This window comes from Ixodes scapularis, unplaced genomic scaffold (genome assembly GCF_016920785.2).
Source record: "Ixodes scapularis isolate PalLabHiFi unplaced genomic scaffold, ASM1692078v2 PGA_scaffold3__209_contigs__length_174095766, whole genome shotgun sequence".
Taxonomy (NCBI): domain Eukaryota; kingdom Metazoa; phylum Arthropoda; class Arachnida; order Ixodida; family Ixodidae; genus Ixodes; species Ixodes scapularis.
The window spans coordinates 80,229,454-80,248,573 of NW_024609868.1; the positions used below are offsets into that span (position 1 = coordinate 80,229,454).

The 19,120-nt window shown below is 46.8% G+C and overlaps 1 protein-coding gene across 1 annotated transcript; it reads right to left on the reverse strand.

Moving 5' to 3' along the window:
- Window positions 1–20: 20 nt before the first annotated feature.
- On the reverse strand, window positions 21–18,944 carry LOC8051696 (kelch-like protein diablo). Its single transcript, XM_029986216.3, has 9 exons — window positions 18,185–18,944; window positions 16,985–17,257; window positions 16,417–16,575; window positions 10,526–10,736; window positions 8,813–8,996; window positions 8,045–8,188; window positions 5,129–5,262; window positions 2,169–2,377; window positions 21–1,123 (listed from the first exon to the last, which is right to left on the reverse strand). Exons 1-9 carry the CDS (start codon window positions 18,461–18,463, stop codon window positions 932–934), a joined length of 1,785 nt encoding a protein of 594 aa, XP_029842076.1. The 5' UTR covers window positions 18,464–18,944; the 3' UTR covers window positions 21–931.
- Between the last annotated feature and the right edge of the window lie 176 nt (window positions 18,945–19,120).

Here is a 19,120-nt window from a genome sequence, read left to right on the forward strand (position 1 = left end):
TGTAACACCAAGCGGGGGGGTTCACGGAGGCATAAAAAAAGTTTATTTGGGCAATCTGTAGTAGTACATGAATCCATTGCAAGTTTGAGAAGGAGTTGCTCCTTCTTCTTGGCACATGGAGGAGTCGTACACACTCGGAGAAATTCATTTTTGTGCTTTGATTGGTCTTCATATGTACAGCGTCTCAGAAAGGGACCGGTATAGTATCTGTACAACTAGGACGCATATTGCTGCATTACCCATCGCACCACTGCAAGTCGCACATCTATAGTACATATAGTTAAGGTATTTACCTCAATATATATATACAGAAAGATACCACACACAATACAAACAGGGCTTGCTAGAATCACAAGGAATGAATGGTCTTTGTAAGATAAGTGTTCAAACAGGAGCTAGCAACAAAAATCAGTGGCGTATGGGTATATTTGACACGTAGGCAGTTTCTTCAATCCATCAATGAGTGAAGCTTGTATTGAAGCCTTTCCTCAATGTAAACTTGGAAATAGTACAATAGAGTGAAAAGAAGGATCAGCCCGTACGCCTTCTAACCGGTTGGTCAATGTGTTACACTAATAGGATACATGCACACAAAAACAGCAGCTTCTATGAAACCCCGACACACGCGAGGAAACAGTATAGATAGGAACGGTGCTCATAATGGTTACAGCACGAGCTTGTGCATAGCAGCCGAAATGCCCGGGTTTTGACAATCTTTTTAAGAATCGCAGACATGCACGGTCATCCTCGGTATTTCTTTTAACCTGCAAACCACTTTTAATCTGGTGTGGTTGAGCGTCCGATGACATGTCCCAGTTGGTTCAACACTCGCGCTGAGGATGCGGAAAGAATCTAAGAACACGAGTCCTTGTGAATGTGCATGGTTTCGTGAAAACAATAAGGTCCCACGGGAATATGCAGCCCTACTTTTTCACCAGTAGTGTGCCTCATGCTGCGGGAGCCTGACCACTCCCACCCCGCCGCCGAGGCGCCTGTAGTTCATGCTTCCGCACAGCTTCCACTGATTCTGTTCCGGGTCATAGACTTCAATGGTCTTCAGGTAAGTGGTGCCATCAAACCCGCCCACGGCGTACAGCAGTCCGTTCACCACTGCCAGGCCCACCTAGGAAAAGTGTTGGCGGAAGACAACTCGAAATCGGACACAAACAGTTCAACGCAGCAAAGCCTATTGACGTCCACAGGAAGCAAATTATTTGTTTTGTCAAATTTGATGGGGTTTTACACTATGCAAGCACAAATATTTTGAAGCTTCACCAATAGTACATACCAGCACTGCTTTTTTAAATAAAAGATATAGTACTATCTGTTTCTCAGATTAGAATTAAATTATACTAAAAATAAATCATATTGTCTTTCCTTACACACGCATAGTACATTGTTTATTCTCTGTGCAAACAAAAAATGGCACAAAAAAAAAAAAAAGGAAAATTGCTGTAATGTACAACAGTGGCAACATAAAAACACTGATCACATACACTTGGTGGACACGAGGTGCATGAGGGCAATACTGAATAAAAGCATCTGGAGGAACCACTACATTGCAATGCGTGTGATTGCCAAAAATTGTCCCAATACTCATTATTTGAATATTTAAAAATGGCCGAATAACCAATCCTCAATCCGAAGATGGACGGAATACAAAAAAAAAAACCTAAATATTAAATACTGTAAAACCCTTAATGTTTGCAAGCCCCTAATTTTTGCGCGCGAATTGAAAAATTTGCAAAAACGTTAAGAGCACGCAAAATTTTCAATTCTTAAGAGTTTCAATGCAGGCGCCTGGAATTCACGAAATTTAGTGGCTGTGATTATGTGCTCTGTGACCCATTCACGAAAAATAGGGGCCGCAAAAATAAAGGGTTTTACAGTATTTGCATGGCAGGATATGGTTTGAGGTAAGCTGGCCAAGAGGTCCATACATTGTAAGCTGTATGCTCCAAATTACGTAATCGGCTATGCTAGGGGACAATTTTCTGTGGCCATGAAGTTGGCAGTATGGGAGTGTGTGCTCGAGTGCCCATGAAAGTGGTGCATGCACGCTTGTCTAAACTGCTACAGAAAGCCATTGCCGAGTATAGTAATGCAAAGGAAATCTTAAAGTGCAAGGCAGGTGCTGAATCAAAGAAAAGAAAGCGCTGGCAACGCACCCCTGAGCGCCGAGAGGTCATGGCCACGATGGGCTGCCACTGGTTGAGCTGCGGGTTGTAACGCTCGGCGCTGCTCAGCTCGGTGGTGTCGTCCCGACCCCCGACGGCGTAGATCATGTTGCTGTACACCGCACAGCCCAGATGCTTGCGCCTCGTGCCCATGGACGCAATTGAGCTCCAGCGGTTGGTCCGTGGGTCGTAGCGCTCCACTGCCGGACAAGAAAAATAGAGGGTGGGAGCATATAGAGGCTTCAAACTCTCCCGGAAAATCGGGAGCCGATTCCACATTGTAGAAATGTAAGCCACAATTTCGGACCTTTTCGATGGAGCCTCGAGATTTTTAGAGTGCGCGTTCTGTCAGAGCCTCAAGGATCAAAAGCTAAAGGAAAGCTTCGTTTTGTAATGTGTTTGACCGATTTGTGCGTGAAGTTGGTGAAATTTGACTGAAATTGAGGCACGCGGAATAGTCCTCGGATTCACCTGCACCTAACTAAGCAACTGCGCACCGTTAAAAAATAGTTGCGCCGTCGGGACTTTGATCATTGTTTATAGGTGTGTCATCAAAAAGCTTATTCATACTTTGGCACAATATGTGAATGACGTGTATGCAATTCTCATTTTTTGATTGATAACAAAAAATGCTGAGCACCCACCCGCTCGAAAGTTGGAGATGGTCGGGCGAAAATGGGGTCGGGCGAAAATGGGGTTGGGCGCTTGTTCGGTACGAGAGCAGAAAAAGCGGAAGAGGCACATGGTAGGGTAGGCCCCGATTTCATCCGACGGGACCGTACAGCAGTAGTAAGGAGTCTGGGGGAGCTCTTAATTTGGCAGCAGCTTCGGTGCTCTCGTCAAACAAGCCTACTCTGTGCCGGTGCTCTCGCGGCGAGCTTTACCACCTAGCACAGACGCGTGCACATAAGGCTTCACGACTTAGCAACGGCTTCTCGGAAAAGCAGGTGACGCGGAGGAGCATCTCTGCTGGCTCGGCGGCAGACTTGTACCGTACGCATTACAAGTAATCAAATTACTTGTAATCGATTACTTTTTGGAGTAATTTTGTAATCAGTTGATTACTTTTATTAGGCAGTAATCACAAGAGTAATCTGATTACTTTTTGAAGTAATAAAATTACTTGTAATCGTTACAATTTGTCCACGGAACCCCCCCCCCCCGGCACACGCCTTTTTTTTTTATGAAATTACAAAAATAAAATTTGCTTCTTTTTTTTTTTTGGACGAAAAAATGAAAGATTTTTGCGGAGCTGTAGGAAGCGAGGTCAATCTCTTTCTATGTACAGTTTCTGTGGAATGTCCGTTTTTCTTTTTTCGAGCTGGGACTGCGAGTGGGAAGCTGCAGGGAAGCCACAGTGCGTGACAAAGGTCATTCAGGGCAAAGTTTGAGGCAGTTGGCATCAAAGGCAGTTGACATATTTCCCCATTTCCCTTGTGTGGTCTTTGTGACAAGCAATGTTTCGAGTTGAGAAGTGGTCGGGGCGATCTCTTCCACTAATGGATACTACACATGATCCGTTTCAAATCCTGGAGCTGCTGCTCTTTTGTATCACATGCGAGCTCATCCACACGTGAATAATAAAACGAGCGACGCAAACTTTGAGCGACAACCCTTGCTCAAGCTTAACAAGATCTAGAACCCCCTCCGCCCCCGCCCCCCCCCCCCCCCCCCTACACACACACACACACTGGCGAACGCCCAAATCATTAAACGTCTTAAAAAAAATTCGATGCTTGTGTCCGTATCGTGAAGGTGCAACAACCACGAAGAGGGAGCCAGTTTTTCTTCTTCAATACTTGTGAAAATGTGAAATATAGGTTGGAAGTAGTTCATTGTTATGAGCGCTAAAGATGTGTTTTAGCACAATAAAGTAATCGGAAAAGTAACGATTACTTCTTTAAGTAATGTCCAATTACTTTTGCCGTGGAGTAATCAAGTAATCTAATCGAATACTTTTTAGCCAAGAGTAATAGTAATTGTAATCGATTACTTTTTTTGAGTAACGTGTACAAGACTGCTCGGCGGGCACAAGAGTTTGCTGGGTTGAGTGTTCAATACGTTCATCGCCCATATTTCAAATGTTTAAGTAAATGGCGGCCGCTTGTTGCGACACAGGCACATGCTCAACATGCTACGGGCGCTTGTTCGGTACGAGAGCAGAAAAAGCGGAAGAGGCACATGGTAGGGTAGGCCCCGATTTCATCCGACGGGACGGTACAGCAGTAGTAAGGAGTCTGGGGGAGCTCTTAATTTGGCAGCAGCTTCGGTGCTCTCGTCAAACAAGCCTACTCTGTGCCGGTGCTCTCGCGGCGAGCTTTACCACCTAGCACAGACGCGTGCACATAAGGCTTCACGACTTAGCACCGGCTTCTCGGAAAAGCAGGTGACGCGGAGGAGCATCTCTGCTGGCTCGGCGGGCACAAGAGTTTGCTGGGTTGAGTGTTCCATACGTTCATCACCCATATTTCAAATGTTTAAGTAAATGGCGGCCGCTTGTTGCGACACAGGCACATGCTCAACATGCTACGGGCGCTTGTTCGGTACGAGAGCAGAAAAAGCGGAAGAGGCACATGGTAGGGTAGGCCCCGATTTCATCCGACGGGACGGTACAGCAGTAGTAAGGAGTCTGGGGGAGCTCTTAATTTGGCAGCAGCTTCGGTGCTCTCGTCAAACAAGCCTACTCTGTGCCGGTGCTCTCGCGGCGATCTTTACCACCTAGCACAGACGCGTGCACATAAGGCTTCACGACTTAGCACCGGCTTCTCGGAAAAGCAGGTGACGCGGAGGAGCATCTCTGCTGGCTCGGCGGGCACAAGAGTTTGCTGGGTTGAGTGTTCAAAACGTTCATCGCCCATATTTCAAATGTTTTAAGTAAATGGCGGCCGCTTGTTGCGACACAGGCACATGCTCAACATGCTACAGCATAAACCAGGGGGACCTAAGAGCACCTGTGTTGAGTGGGGATGTGCCGTCGGAGCCCCCCATGGCGTAGAGGTAGCTTCCCAGCACGGCCACTGCCACGCCCAGCCGCTTGGTGCTCATTGGCGCCACCTTGGTCCACCGGTTTGTCTGGGGGTCGTACCTGGGGAAGAAAAAAACCTCTTGCACATTGGGCTCCTCGGTGACGGCATTTTGAGGCACTTGCGTAGCACACAGCTCCAGAGTTTCACTCTTTCGCGGTGCAGTCGCTTTTCTAGAGCCCAAACCTGAGACATATTTGTAAGGGTCATGAGGAGTTTAGCAATGCTCCATTTCACCATAAAGTGGACTACGGCAGATGCTACGAGCCACCCAAATTGATCTGGTGCAGCAGGCATGTCGTGCGGTTTCTCGCAATTGGGCGTAACGACAAGCAGAGCGGAATTGGGGGTGTGCTCTCGGCGCTGGAGGGGCTTGAAAAAACTTATGGGTGATAGGGGATTTAGCTGCAATACGAACCACACAACCGAAGTGTAGATCTCAAACTTTTTATAATAGCATGGCCACTGCAGATGCCGACGCCAATAGACCTTATTCATTATTAGCGCCACCTCTTGGCAGCCACGGGTACTATCAGAGACTCGGCGCCATCTTTGAGGCTTCTTCACCGTCCCCGTCGCCGCCACAGTATGAACCCCTCTCCCCGCGCAGGTTTCGTGCATGTTGCTTTTTTTTTTTTTTTATATTGGTGTCAGCCGTTTGTGAATAAGTTTGTTTTCAGTGGTTTCACCAAGCATCCCTTTTTATAAAAATTAGCTTCATTCCAGCATTAGAGCAGGCTGACTTATGCACTTGTTTTAAAATCGTACGTTAACTTGCCAGGTCAGCTGATTATGCCTGTTCACACTAGGACAATTTGTATGATATATTTAGCAGGCCATCAGCCCCTGTGTGACAGTTTGTTTTTATTTGGCATTCGTGGCTGCGGGTCTAAGGAATGCGAGCAGTTCTTCACCGAGGGCGCCTTGACCCAGCGTGTGCAGACCCGAAATGCAGAGTTCTACGATGGGGGCTATGAACGTTAAATCTTGGTTCCCCATTGTCTTAACCTGAGAAATATTGCAGATATGGTTTTACACACACACACGCACAAAAAACGAAAACACAAATTAAACTTATTACATATATTTTTATTCCGTTCCTTGGAGAGATCACCGAATGGTAGCTCAAAACATCATTATAAGAAGTGCGTGTGATGCAGCACGAGTTTACAATAATAGTATTTTTATTGCAGCTAAAAAATAAAAACTATGCTGAAGATCTACACTAGCATACTTGCACAAGCATATGCGAGGCACACAAGTGTGAAAGGAAATGACCGGCGTGTCGCTGCGGTGCAAGTATGCACAGAATATAATGTGTTAAAAAAAATATATATTTTACTGAAAGCCGGAACATTTTTCTTTTATAATCATAATAATAATACTAACAAATAAATTCAATACTTGGGCATATATACTCTTCGGCCCCTTTAGAGAAAATGCATGAATAAATGTTAGCAACATTTTAATGTGCTCCTCCTGGTAGCGCGGTCACATAGAGTTTTAGCATGAAATTTAACTTTATGTGACCGCGCTACCAGGAGGAGCACATTTAACTCTGAGACTCTATGTGACCGCAATATTCTATTGCGAGTTATAACTCGCAATAGAATATGACCAGTGCTCATAGAAGTGGTTTCTTGCAGGATTAGCTACAAATAAGAAGGCTTCTCCCGCAGCACAAACCCAATCTGTTGGGAAGAAAACAAGTGCGACTCGCCGACAGGTCCAGGTTAGCAGCCAAGAGCCCGCTTTTATGCTTTTGTCTACATCTCGAAAATGTTTCTCGAAATGTAAGACTCGCGTGATAATAATACAGAGTAAAGTAAGCAAGCGTTCACCTTTGCTTTTTAGCACCGTTGTCTTTATTATTTATGTGCGAAACGAAGTTTCGCACATAAAGTGCAGAAGAGCATGGGCTCTTCTGTACTTTGTATCATACCTTCAATCAGGCGTAAAAGACCTTCTTGAGTGAGAAGAATACAACAAGCGTAAAACAGTGCATCTGAGTTATATTCATAGTAACCCTGCGACGTAGGAACAATAAGAAAACAGACAGAACAACGAAGTATATATGCACAAGTATATATTATGATTATAAAAGGAAAACTTACACCACGGCGACACGCCGGTCATTTCCTTCTACGCTTGTGTGCCTCGCATACGCTTGTGTGAGTATGCTAGTGTAGATCTTCAGCGTAGTTTTTTTATTGTTCCTACGTTTCAGGGTTACTATGAATGTCATTCACCAGCTCGCCTGCGTTTTATATCTTTCTTCACTATCCGAGTGATGGTGACTGGACCTCGCCATTGCTCTGCACGAGCGAAGCTGCGATGCTAGCCAACATCCAAGCTCCCAAAAAATTACATAAAATAATAGGTGGTCGCTGATGTTACATACAAATATCATGAGCCCTTCATGCCATTGTGGGAAGTGTCATATATTAAGAAGAGATTACGAGCCCCATAAAAACACACAACACTAACGCGCGGGTGATTTTTTTTAGGAGCATGAATAGTACAGGAAAGCACTACGGCTGTTTTACGTTGGCAATAATACCTTTGACTTACAATCCAAATCTTTACATCGATTGTTTTTCATTTTATTTCCTCGTTGAATAACGTAGCGGAACAACAGAGCAGTCGTGCGGACACTGCGCGTCGCTTTCACACGTCGCAAACGGCCACAACGCTTTGCCAGTCGCCTCAAAGATGGCGTCGAAAGGAAGGTCGGCGCCACGTCCGAAAGATGGCGGGCGAATCTGAATAAGGTCTATTGAAACCAAACTCTCGACGACGTGAGACTCGAAATGAACGCCGACATGTTCAATTAGAGCGGCATACCTTTCGACAAAGTTGAGGCAAGAAACTCCGTCCTGGCCACCCACTGCGTACAGGTAGCCGTCGAGCACGGCCACACCCACGCTCGTGCGACAAGAACTTGTTGGGGCCACGTCGCTTGACCACTGGTTCGTCTGGGGATCGTACCTGTAGGTCGGAATTCTTTTGTTTAGCACAGACTGCCCCTCGGCTCACGTGGCTATTTTGAATCCTCGTGTATACTGCCATCAGTGTGACGTAAGTGTGAAGCTCAAGTAGCACATTTTGTTGGCACCCACTACTTAGACTATTACTGAGAAAAAAGCAACAGAGTGCAGACCAGCTGATGGAGAAGCTAACCATGATGCAAATTTACCCCAGACCAGGATAAGGAAATTTGAATGTTTAATTCTCCCAATCAAGACAATGTCCATCCCCCCTTTTTTTTTGTCTCTTCTACTTCTTGCATCTTTCATTTGCTAGACTACAGCCCCAGGTTCATTTATGTTGTGGTATCACCAAGGAATGCTTCAACCTCCTGTGTTTACCGGAGCATCCAGACAGGTCTCGCGATGCACCGAAAAAAATAACTACCAACACTTTTGGTGCAGCAGATATTGCACCCTTGTATAGCTTTACACATTGACATTACGAGAAAACAAGTCAGGAGTTTGGCTTTCTTTTATGAAACGGGCATTTCTGTGTAAAGCGATCATCATAAATGTGTTTGACTGCATGATTCATTAATCCATAGGATTGCCAAGAACAAATTTTGAAGAAATACTCGCGCACCGTTCAATGCTGTTGAGGTAAGACTGGCCGTCGTGACCTCCGACCGCATACAAGAGGTCGTTGAGCACAGCGACACCGACGCCACAGCGGCGCTTGCTCATTGGTGCCACCATGCGCCATTCGTTGGCCTGGGGATCATACCGCTCCACACTGGCAATAGCATCTCCACTGCACCAACCACCCACTGGAAGGAAGAAGAGGGAGTTTGTGTCTGGAACACCAAGCCTTCTCTTCACCTTGGGAACCATATCCAATATCTGAAATAAAGCCCCTTGATAAAAATCTATGCTCTGAATTTCTTACAAGTACTGACAACCGTTGTTGTGCACAAAAGTGAGTGCTTCGCCACCAATTACTTCCAAGAGCCAGTCATTCGATTGCTGCGCCACTGTTTGCTTCCCAGGGCTGCGAGGCATGGGCCTCACATATTAGAGCATTTGTTGCTACTTGAAAGAGAAACATAAATGCATTCAGTGGCAGATTGAGAGGGGGGGGTGTCCAGTTGTCCTGACCCCCTTTTTAAATTCCGCATGTGTAAAATTTTAGAGTAGGCAAAAAAAGGGGGGGGGGGGGGGGGCGGTTCCTCATGTATTTGGTACTCAGATTCCCCCTCTGAAAACAGCTGTATCTGTCCCTGAATGCATTGTGGGGCATTAATCTGAAAGGGGCCCTCAAAACTTTGATGATGCAAGAACCTTGCCCTTCCAAGAACTGCCAACGTTCTCCCAAAAGCATGTTTTTTCGCTATCTGCAAAGCAGTTGCTCATCACACTTATTCATGATGCAGTATCGTCCTCATTTTAGTAAGAGGCGGGGGGCTCTTTTTCCTCGAAAAAAAAAAAGCATCCATGAGTGAATTATTTCCTGACCGGTGGGTCTTTCCATGCAGTAAGTGTCAAGAAACTTAAAGTGCTCATAAAATCCCACGTGTACCCTGTGGGACCCCTGAATGTACAGCACAAACCCAAGTTTGAGAACTGCTGGCTTGCACTCGAAGGGGTAACAGTTTGATGGGCCCGTTAACAAAGTAGTGCAAGCCCTCATGCGGTGCTGGGAACCTCGATTGCACTGACTGTGTACAACCTGTTTCGTCGTGTGCTACTAATGCGCAGTGCCAGCCGCCACAGCTGCGCACACTTCCATTCCCTTCCTTTTTTTCACTTCTGCCAAATGCATGTGCGCCTGGTCAGCTTGACTGGAGGGTGAGAATCTTCAGAATCACGTAATTCTGGGACGTTCGCTGATGGCGCTGGCACGTGCAAAATTATTTGATTCCGGCTCGAGCAACTAGAATCTGAAATTTAAAGAAGCTGATATTGCGTGAAGACCATAACCCCGGGACAGTGAAAAGGAGGCGCCTAGGTCGGCTACCAGTCGACCCCACGAATGGTTGAAAAGAGCAACAACAGTGAACGATCGGGCAAGACTATCGCATCGTCGAACGGCAGTGCGTTTGGACGATCGAGCTTGAGATCAAGTCGAACGACTATGGTGGTGGGCCATCTCGGAGTTGCGAAAATTCTGCATAAGACGACGCCACACGTCGAGCCAAACTTCTTTCCCTCGTGAGTATTCCAGTGGAGGTATGTATTACAAATGCAGTCTTGCATTACGGTGCCAGTATGGTGTGCACAACCTCTTGCATCTCTAGCAGGCCTTCACAGGCCCTGCGTTTCTTTCGGCGGTCGTCCGCCCCGGCGTTCCCTCGCTTACCGGCGAAGAGCACCTCCCCCCGGCGGACGGGCTTGCGGGGCCGGGTGCGGGGACCCTGCATGAGGGGCCGCTCCTGAGGCAGCAGCAGGTAGTTCTTGGCCTCGTCCACCAGGTCTCGACACACCTCGTCGCTTTTGATCAGCAGGTCCGAGCCCACCGTGCCCACCAAGAACTTGGGGCTGAGCAGAGGCAGCCGCACGTGCTGCAGCACCTGCAAGGGAACCGGAGGCATGCCCGTGGGCCCCACCGCGCACGCAAATCTTGTGGGCCTTTGCACTACAACGAAATGACTGGCAACCTTTCTCTTCCAAATCCTATAATGTGTGGAATGCTATATAAAGCAATCGTCTAAATTTGGCACCATCGATTGGGTGGCCCTGGAACGCGATTCCGACCTGCGTGTGACTAGACTGAAGGTTTTGCAGTATTTGCGAGGTCAAATCTACGCACTATCCTTGAGAAACGGTCGCTTATAATGTTGTCGGAATTATTTCAAGCATAAAGTGAAAGAATGGCGACAACAATGTTATTAAAACGTGTACGCAATTTGCGGCTCGGAATTCATATTCTTTCTGCCCGAAAACCGCCGGTCGAGGATTGCCCAGTTTCAGGCGCGCTCAGCCTCTTTTCCACGGTCACGTGCCGTTCAAACCGATGCGTACCAAATATATTCAAAGTAGTGCGTTATCTAATGGCGAATTCACGTGGTTCTTTCTGAGCGCTCTTCAGCGCTCTTTTCAGAGCGCGCGAGATCGGTTGGTGGAAAGAGAGTGCTGTGGCCTGATCGGCTGGTTCATTCCGAGGGCGCCTCTTCCTCTCTGAGCGCTCTCTAGCACTCCGTCTGTAGCCGTCGGTGTCATGTGGTACTTGGACGGGGATCACGTGGTTTTGTTGATGATGGCCGGCAGTGGTCTGTGGTGGTGTGCGGGGTACGGTATGACGGCGATTGATATCTGGTTCTACAAAGTGCTTCTGCATTCGACGGTGCAAGGATTAAAACGGATGGGACGACGTTTGTTTGTGACCATAACAGGAAAAGTCGACGTGTGAAGTATTCCCAGTGCTTTTACGAGATGATAAATCTCGCGGCCGTGATTCCGCTGAGCCTATCCGACGACGAAACAGCCCGCAGAGCTCGCCACTGTTTTACCGGGTTTTGTGGTCGCTTCAAGAAATTTTCAGGTTTCGTAAAAGTGTATTTAAAGGTTTGTGTTGTAAAATAAAGGGAAAGCCGAATATAATGCACAGTCATTTGTGTCACATGGCGATATGTATTATATCCTGCTTGCACAATATTTCGCCGTGAGAAAAATGTGGTTTATTAATCATTTTATATTTGCCTGCTCTGCCATACGCATGACCGCTATCGCAGCGCGTTCACTGTCGAAAACGCGATGAGTTGACAACTCTTTCCAAGCATTGGCTTTCGTTCTGTTCTGCAAAAGTCAATTCGCATACTGCTGTTCTTTGTTTGTTTTTCACATGCCGATCTGAAAAACAATTTACGTCACATCCGTTATTTCATCATGTTGCGAGCGTAAATTTTGCTTACTCGTCCATCATACACTGTAAAATCTTTTCTTTTTTTCATTGCATTATTAAAAATAAGAAGTTTTACTTCCATGACTGGTCTGAGAATGTCAGAGTGCCCTGAACCCAGCAGTTGTGATTGGTTGAAAACGATCCCGAGTAGCTCTGGCGACGAAACGGGTGTGCTCTGCTGAATCAAGGCCAGGGGAGAGAGGCGACCACCCGAATTCACCATAAGGCACAGATTCAATATTAGAAATAGGAAAGAATATTAACTAAATTTTTTTGTGGCTTCCAAGAAGTTGCAAATACATTGATTGAAAAAAGATATGTTGCACAGATCACAGGAAGTACATGTACATGTCATTCTCAATGTGGCGACGTACTGCGGGCTGGACTACGCAATGGCGATGCACGACGGACCAACGTTGCGATGGACGTAGGACCCCTACTTCAGAACTGCGGTTCGTGGTACCGGCCAATCGATTTTCAAGCGCAGAACAGCAATAGGAAGGGATATAAGTGTGAAACAATCGCACGGCAAACGGCTGAGCAACATCCTCTTTGTCGTCGTCTGCTTCACACGCCCGCGCAGCAGAGGAACGCAAAAAAACTGGGTAAGGGACGATAGCCACATGACCTTTGGCAACTCTCTTTTCCGAGCCTCCCTGCACATGTTTCGGTTTCGAGCAGTTAAGTGTTTTGCCTTTACGCGACTCTGTAGCAAAATATTGATTGGGCAGTCTCCTGATATCATAATAAATCACCTGGCAAAATATGTAGAAAGATCTTTGGGGAGTGTCAGTGTCTTTTTAAGAAGGTAACTTAAAAATGAACAGTAGCAGCAATAACCTAAAAGCTCCTCCAGCAAACTACATGCCGAGGTTTGTACACCAAATGGCTTGCACAGCAGGAATTTCGTTTGCAGAGATTGAGTCTGTCAAACACGACTACTGTAAAAGACTTCATTTTCACGGGCTCAAATTTTCGCAAATAGGGCCAAAGCTTGAAATTTGAAATTATTCGCGGGTTCCAATTTTCGCGAATCAAGTGTAGCTTCTGTAGCGTTCACATATGGCCCGAATTGTTCGCGGGACTTATTTTTCGCGAATAGTAGGCGATTTGCGAAATTCGCCAAAATGAGATCCTTGCGAAAATTTAGTCGTTTACAGTATTTGGCACATTGTACGTTTGCGAAATCGGTGGTGCCTGGTGGGAAAATACAAGGTGGGTGGGACATCGTAGAAATGGATGGTCAACCGGAAAGGTGGGCGGCAAAACCACTGCTACCCATCGTGGCGAGAACCCCGTGTGCATATTGGGTGCCTCGAAGTTTACTGCCGTCAGCTGAAAGAGGCCGACAAGGGCGTACTGCGAACCTCCAATTAAGCTTTTCTGTTAACCAGGACTATAGAATAAAACATTTGACAACTGCATCTAGGCATGCTCCATTTCACGATAACTTGGTAAACTGTGGAGGCTAGGGCCCCGCGACCCAATAAGAGCGTCGGAGCGAGGCATGTGACCCAACGTCATGGGAGCATTTGTGTCACCATGCCAAATGCGAGGTGCGAGGCCCGGAAGAACCGGCTGTCGTCTGCTATCCAAGAATCGTCTGCTCCAAAACCAACCAACTTCGGATAACGTCCACTGCAGCAACATTTCCCTCCGCTAAAATAGCGAGCACTTCAGCAACAGTTCATAAGACAAACATGCGCTTAAAGGGACAATGAAGGCAATTTCGGACATCTTTTTGCGATTGAACTGGGTTCCAGGCACGTCTCAGGCCATGTTGCCCAAATTTCAGCCGAAACCGGCGCATGTGTGCCGAGCAAATCTATTAAACAGTCGCAGTAATAATCTTACTGGGATCGACTGGGGTGACGCCCCAAGAGTTGCGGGAGAAGCCAGGAGAAGCGGAGCTCACGTGACCGATGCGGCGCCAAGAAGCACGACGTCACAAGAGACGCGTCAGCGATTGGTCGAAACGAGAAACGTGCCCTCGGTCACGTTTTGGTTCGCGATTTTTAGAAATAACGTTCTAATTTCCGCTTCAATAACCATCAAAAGTATAAATCGGACCGGAAATGATTACTAAACCGTAAATAAAGCAGCATCATTGTTTTTTTCCTTGCTACGCTGGACACGAAACCGGCAACGAGCAACCCTGGGCAAACAAAATAAAATTAAAAAAGAACACGGCACTCGAAGGATTTTGAAAAATGGTAGCTGTAGATGGCTGTTCTAACGATCGACTGAAGAGCAGTATTCGTTTGGGCGACGCTGGTTTTCACGTGTGGGTTGCTGTTCGTGCTCTTTGACGATGAAAAGAGAGGACGTCCGCGGAGAAACCGAATCCCGGAACGGCGGGATCGCTGCCGCTTTCCCCTCGGCATCTCCCCCGCGTCCGTCCTTCGGCATGCGGGCCGCTCGTTGCCGGCTGTGTGGTCTCCGTCGGGTGATGGCAGAGGCCACCACACACATACTCCCATTCTGTTGGTGTTCGGTCACTGAACGAAAGCTCGAACTCGCTCGCGAGAGCGGTATTGCCGTCCATGTTGACCGAATCGGCGAAACGACCGTGCCACCGCGCTGCTATAACCCACCGCGGTAACCAGAGTCTCAATCTCCTAAATACTACCGATACCGACTATTCACACTTGACGTCACTCCCTACGTCACCTCCGTCTTCGGAGGCCCAGAAACGAGAATGGAGATTGTTCAGTTTCGGTTTCTTCACTTCTTTCGTAGGCACATAAATACGCGTCACAAATGTCTACAAAAAATTGGGCAGCATGCATTAAACACCATTTAAACAAAATAAACAAAAGCGTCTTCATTGTCCCTTTAAAGGGGTACGGAAACAAAAATTGAAATATTCAAATTTCGTTCGGAAATGAGTCAAGCATGACGGATAATAACCGTAAATGATAACCGCACGTTTGTATTTTGAACGACTGGCTATACTTTTCATTCCAAACGGTGCACTCGAACAAGCGCTCGAAGATAAGCGAATGGAGTATGTGATGCGTCATGGAATATCCGGCGCAAACAAAAACAGAAAAAAGAGATTCCTTGCATTCGTGACGTAGAAAGGCTTGCGTGATTATGAACTTTGCCCTTGGTGGCATTGTCAGTGTTGTGGTGGTGTCAATAGCGTCAGCGCGTTACAACCGAGCCGTTTGAAGTAGCCGTGAAGTGACGAGCGTTCAGCTGGCCCAAGGAGCACGTAGCTTCCACAACACTGTCAGCTTAGGGCTGAACAGGGAGGGAAAAGCAACTTTTGTTTGAGTTTTGAGCGACGGGCTAATCTTCTAGGGGGAGAATGGCTGTGTCTGGCTGCATGAACTAGGGTCCGAGAAAGAGGGGAGTCCTTCCTTTCAGTCTTCTTGGGCCATTTGGTACAATGCGCGATTTGTGAGTTGAGGAGGAAAGTTAAAGGAAAATGTTGAAATTCCAAAGAGCGGCGCTGCTCCAAAGAGATGTGCTACGTCAAGACTATGTAGCAAGTTCCCCAACGCTGCTTGCTTACTTCCCAAATAGGCTCTGCATACATCCACCAGGTGCACATTGAAAGATTGTTTATTTAGCTTTAAAATTAGTTTTCTTGTGCCTTTCAACAGAAGACTGGTGTTTTTGAGGTTAGAGTGCAACATGCAACACATTCAAGCTAGAAGATGAGTGCTAGAATTTCGTTTCCCTACCCCTTAATTTAGATGCAAATCTGTGACGAGTGCTAATGCCAGGGCACAGAGCAAAGTTTTGAGCGGAAACGGCCAATCACACAGCTGCGATCGCCAATGGCCACGGCGCTACAAGGCGAAAAAAATCGAGTGGATACGGATGTGAGATACTTTTTGGTGTAAATATAATTGAAAGTTATAAACTTGTGATTATTTATTCTTCATATCTTCTCATTATAGATAGAATCGCGTGGGTTCAATTGTTGTTAAAAGAAAGAGAAGCCCAGAACTACTTTTTGTCGTGGAGGGCTCTGTTGCTATTGCGGTAACGAGGCCCCGGTGGCCTCGACCATGGAGTGTTATCACGTGCCTTGCTTCGGCGCCCCTATTGGGTTTCGGGGGCCGCAGCCTCCACAGTTTGCCAAGTTATTGTGAAACAGAGTATAGACTTTTCACTGTGCACTATATATGCAATTTTATTACATGGCACTACTTCTAGAAAAACCTATGCTGACTCCTTCTAACGCACAAACTCTTGAGCCCACGTTGAGATTAAATGGATGAGAGTCCATCGTATTAAGCTTTACGCTAGGCCATACTTGGGTATCTCCAGCTTCTCATCCTCGCAGATAATTCTGCGGGAAAAGCTTAGAGCGATCCACGGCCACAAGTACTCACCTGCCCGAGATTCTGTCTTCGCTCGGTGACGTTGTACTTGACCCAAGACATGACCGCGGAAAAGACCTGCTCCTCGCTTCGGACGTTCAGTTCGTCGCTAGAAATGATGTCCACCAGTTGGTTGACGGGCAGGAGTAGGAACTCCTCGCTCTCCATCACCTGCGGGACAGCAAAGTCTTCGTTTTAAACCCGCCTGTTCAGCATTTGGCACAACTGCCAACCAAGGTCAATTTAGTTAGTGACGGGATAAGACCTGCGAGGAGGGATTCAGTTGTCCCATCTTGAGCATGAGCCTCCTACCTTCGATAATGCTTTGGGAACTCGGGAGCTTCGAGCATGCACGCACAGTCCAGAGCACAACATAAGATAACGGGCGAGTAGCGGGGTGTCCAAAAAAGATGCCCTGCCGTTTTCGTTATGTCAGTGACCCTCGAAAGTTTGATTTGTTGTCACAGCTACCTGATGCCTGCACATTTACTAAGGTGTACCTTACCAGAAAGACACTTGCCAGAAAGACACAAGAAAATCGGTGAACTAGTTCCACCAAAGAGGGGAGTAACCAACGTGCCTCCTGGAAGTTGTGCTGGGTGAACTTGTCGGCGATTCGTAGCAGTTCTCGGCACGAGTGGGTGTCGGCGAAGGCCCGTATGCCCAGGCAGTTTGTGGGGTCCAGCTGCCTCTTGAGGAACTCGCAGCAGACGTCCTGGATCTCCGCCATCTGAAGCAGACAGGCAGCCGGCAGCAACATCTGCACGTTGCCCTCTTCCACCACAATGTGCGACGTGTACGCAAAATCCATCAGCAGCTCCATGGCGTGTTCATCTATGTCCCGGATCGTCACCTGAGAAGAAAGTGCAGGGGTAACGGTAGGCCGTCTCACAGACTCACACTGAGATATAGGTATGCCTGTCATTTTGTAAGCGGAGTCTTAATATTACACGCCAGATGCCTAAAATAACAATGCCAATATGTACAAAAAAAATCTTGCGTTGTCTGCAGAATAGTTGTATGTATGTCAGGTCCTGAGGCTGCAGAAACTGAACCTTTTCTGTCTGCTCAGAATGACAGATCTGAGTGTGCAGCAATGTGCGTGATGCAGCAATGAATATGAAAAACAGGTTCATGACAACTGAGGTCCATGCGCTTCTCATACCCCTGCCACAGGAAAACATTCAATGTAATTTCCATCGAATGACATTACCTGACTGGCAATCGGTGCACGCCACTCTCGGTTCAATGCAGTGCAGACGCAATGTTCATAGTCAGGAACACGAGCTAGTTCGCCGATCATTTTATGCCATTAGATGGGAATTATGTTCAACTCTGCCATGTAGCAGGGGTTATATGTGGCACATAATTAATAAGGCAAATACCGCAAACTGACCAAAAACACTTGAGAGAGCTAGTTATGTCCATGTTTGCTCCTATAAACTTGTTATGAGGATAACCAAACGGAAGTCCGACTAATCGTAAGTGGAATTTGCAAACAATATGTGCAACTGCTGCTTTGCTAATGGAGTTGTTGGCTCACCACACTGCAAGACTGACATATCCATATGTGCTGTGTTCTACATGTTAACATGTTTGTTAACAAACTATTGCATTTCGTAACTGTTCTAGCTTTGTTTTATTTGTAAACTCCTCCTGCCCCTGTGGAGCGTGCAGTATTGTTAAATAAATCTATATAAAAAGAAGACCCCCAAAATCTAGCATGTCGCCTAGATAAGCATAAGCCATGTACAAAATGAGAAGACAGCGTTTTCGGTACCTCTGTTTGCCGGCTCTCGGCCAGCTCGCCCGTGAACATGGCGTGGAAGTATGGGCTGCATGCCGAAAGGACGATGCGATGCGCGAAGATCTTTCGGTTGCCCACCAGGAGCACGACGTCGCAGAGTTCTCGGTGCAACCGGAGCAAGTTGACGGCTTCCAGGGTGTGTCGTGAATGTTTCTCGGACGTATACTCCAGCCTCGCGGGCGAGGCCGAACTGTCCAAATCGGTATGCAGTATTTCGCCCATGGTGCTACGAAAGCAACGAATATCGTTCATAGTCCTCGGGAGTTACATAGCTGAGCAAGCTCGCCTGTTATCGTCTTGCCAGTCATCCGATCGCCTTCGCAGTCCGTTACAGAAGGAACTCGGTGTATCTGAATCTCCCTTTTCCGCGATTAAAGGGCACCGGGTTCAAAAAAACTCACGCACGGAACAGAGGAGGTGCAAAGACCAGGAATGGGTCAACGCCTCATAATTTCCACGACCCGAATGCAGCTGACGGATCGCTCGTTGAAAACGTTAAATGCTCCGTGCGCACAACGGCGAGTAGTGCTAGTAGTAGTAGTTATCGCGAGGACGGTTTTGTACTTATTGCTAAAGGTGGCTTGTTGACAGCCAGACCGCCAGACCGCATACTCATCAACGTAACATCGCTAACATTTTCAACGCTTCTTCACTGTCCCTCATTCCGATTGGTGAGATATGTCTCAATCAAGAACTTCTCCATATCTCAAGCGCATGCGCATAAATTATTCCTACTCTTTTTGTCACGTTTGTTTTTGATACTTTTGTTTTATTTTTAGCACGCATGCTCCGTGAAGCTAGAGAAGTTCTAACTCTAAATACATCAAGGCTTACACATTGAAAACAACGTTTGCTCGAACAAATTGTATAAATTTAGTAAACTTCAACTCAAAAAAGTTAACTAGTAAA

Excerpts from the sequence above, each read along its gene's own strand:
- LOC8051696 (XM_029986216.3), bottom strand. The coding sequence starts at position 18,463 with ATGAACGATATTCGTTGCTTTCGTAGCACCATGGGCGAAATACTGCAT. Across the intron at positions 5,263-8,044 it reads TGCCTCAACTTTGTCGAAAG|GTACGACCCCCAGACAAACC; the intron begins GTATGCCGCTCT and ends TTTCTTCCCCAG. Across the intron at positions 1,124-2,168 it reads TGACCTCTCGGCGCTCAGGG|GTGGGCCTGGCAGTGGTGAA; the intron begins GTGCGTTGCCAG and ends CACTTTTCCTAG.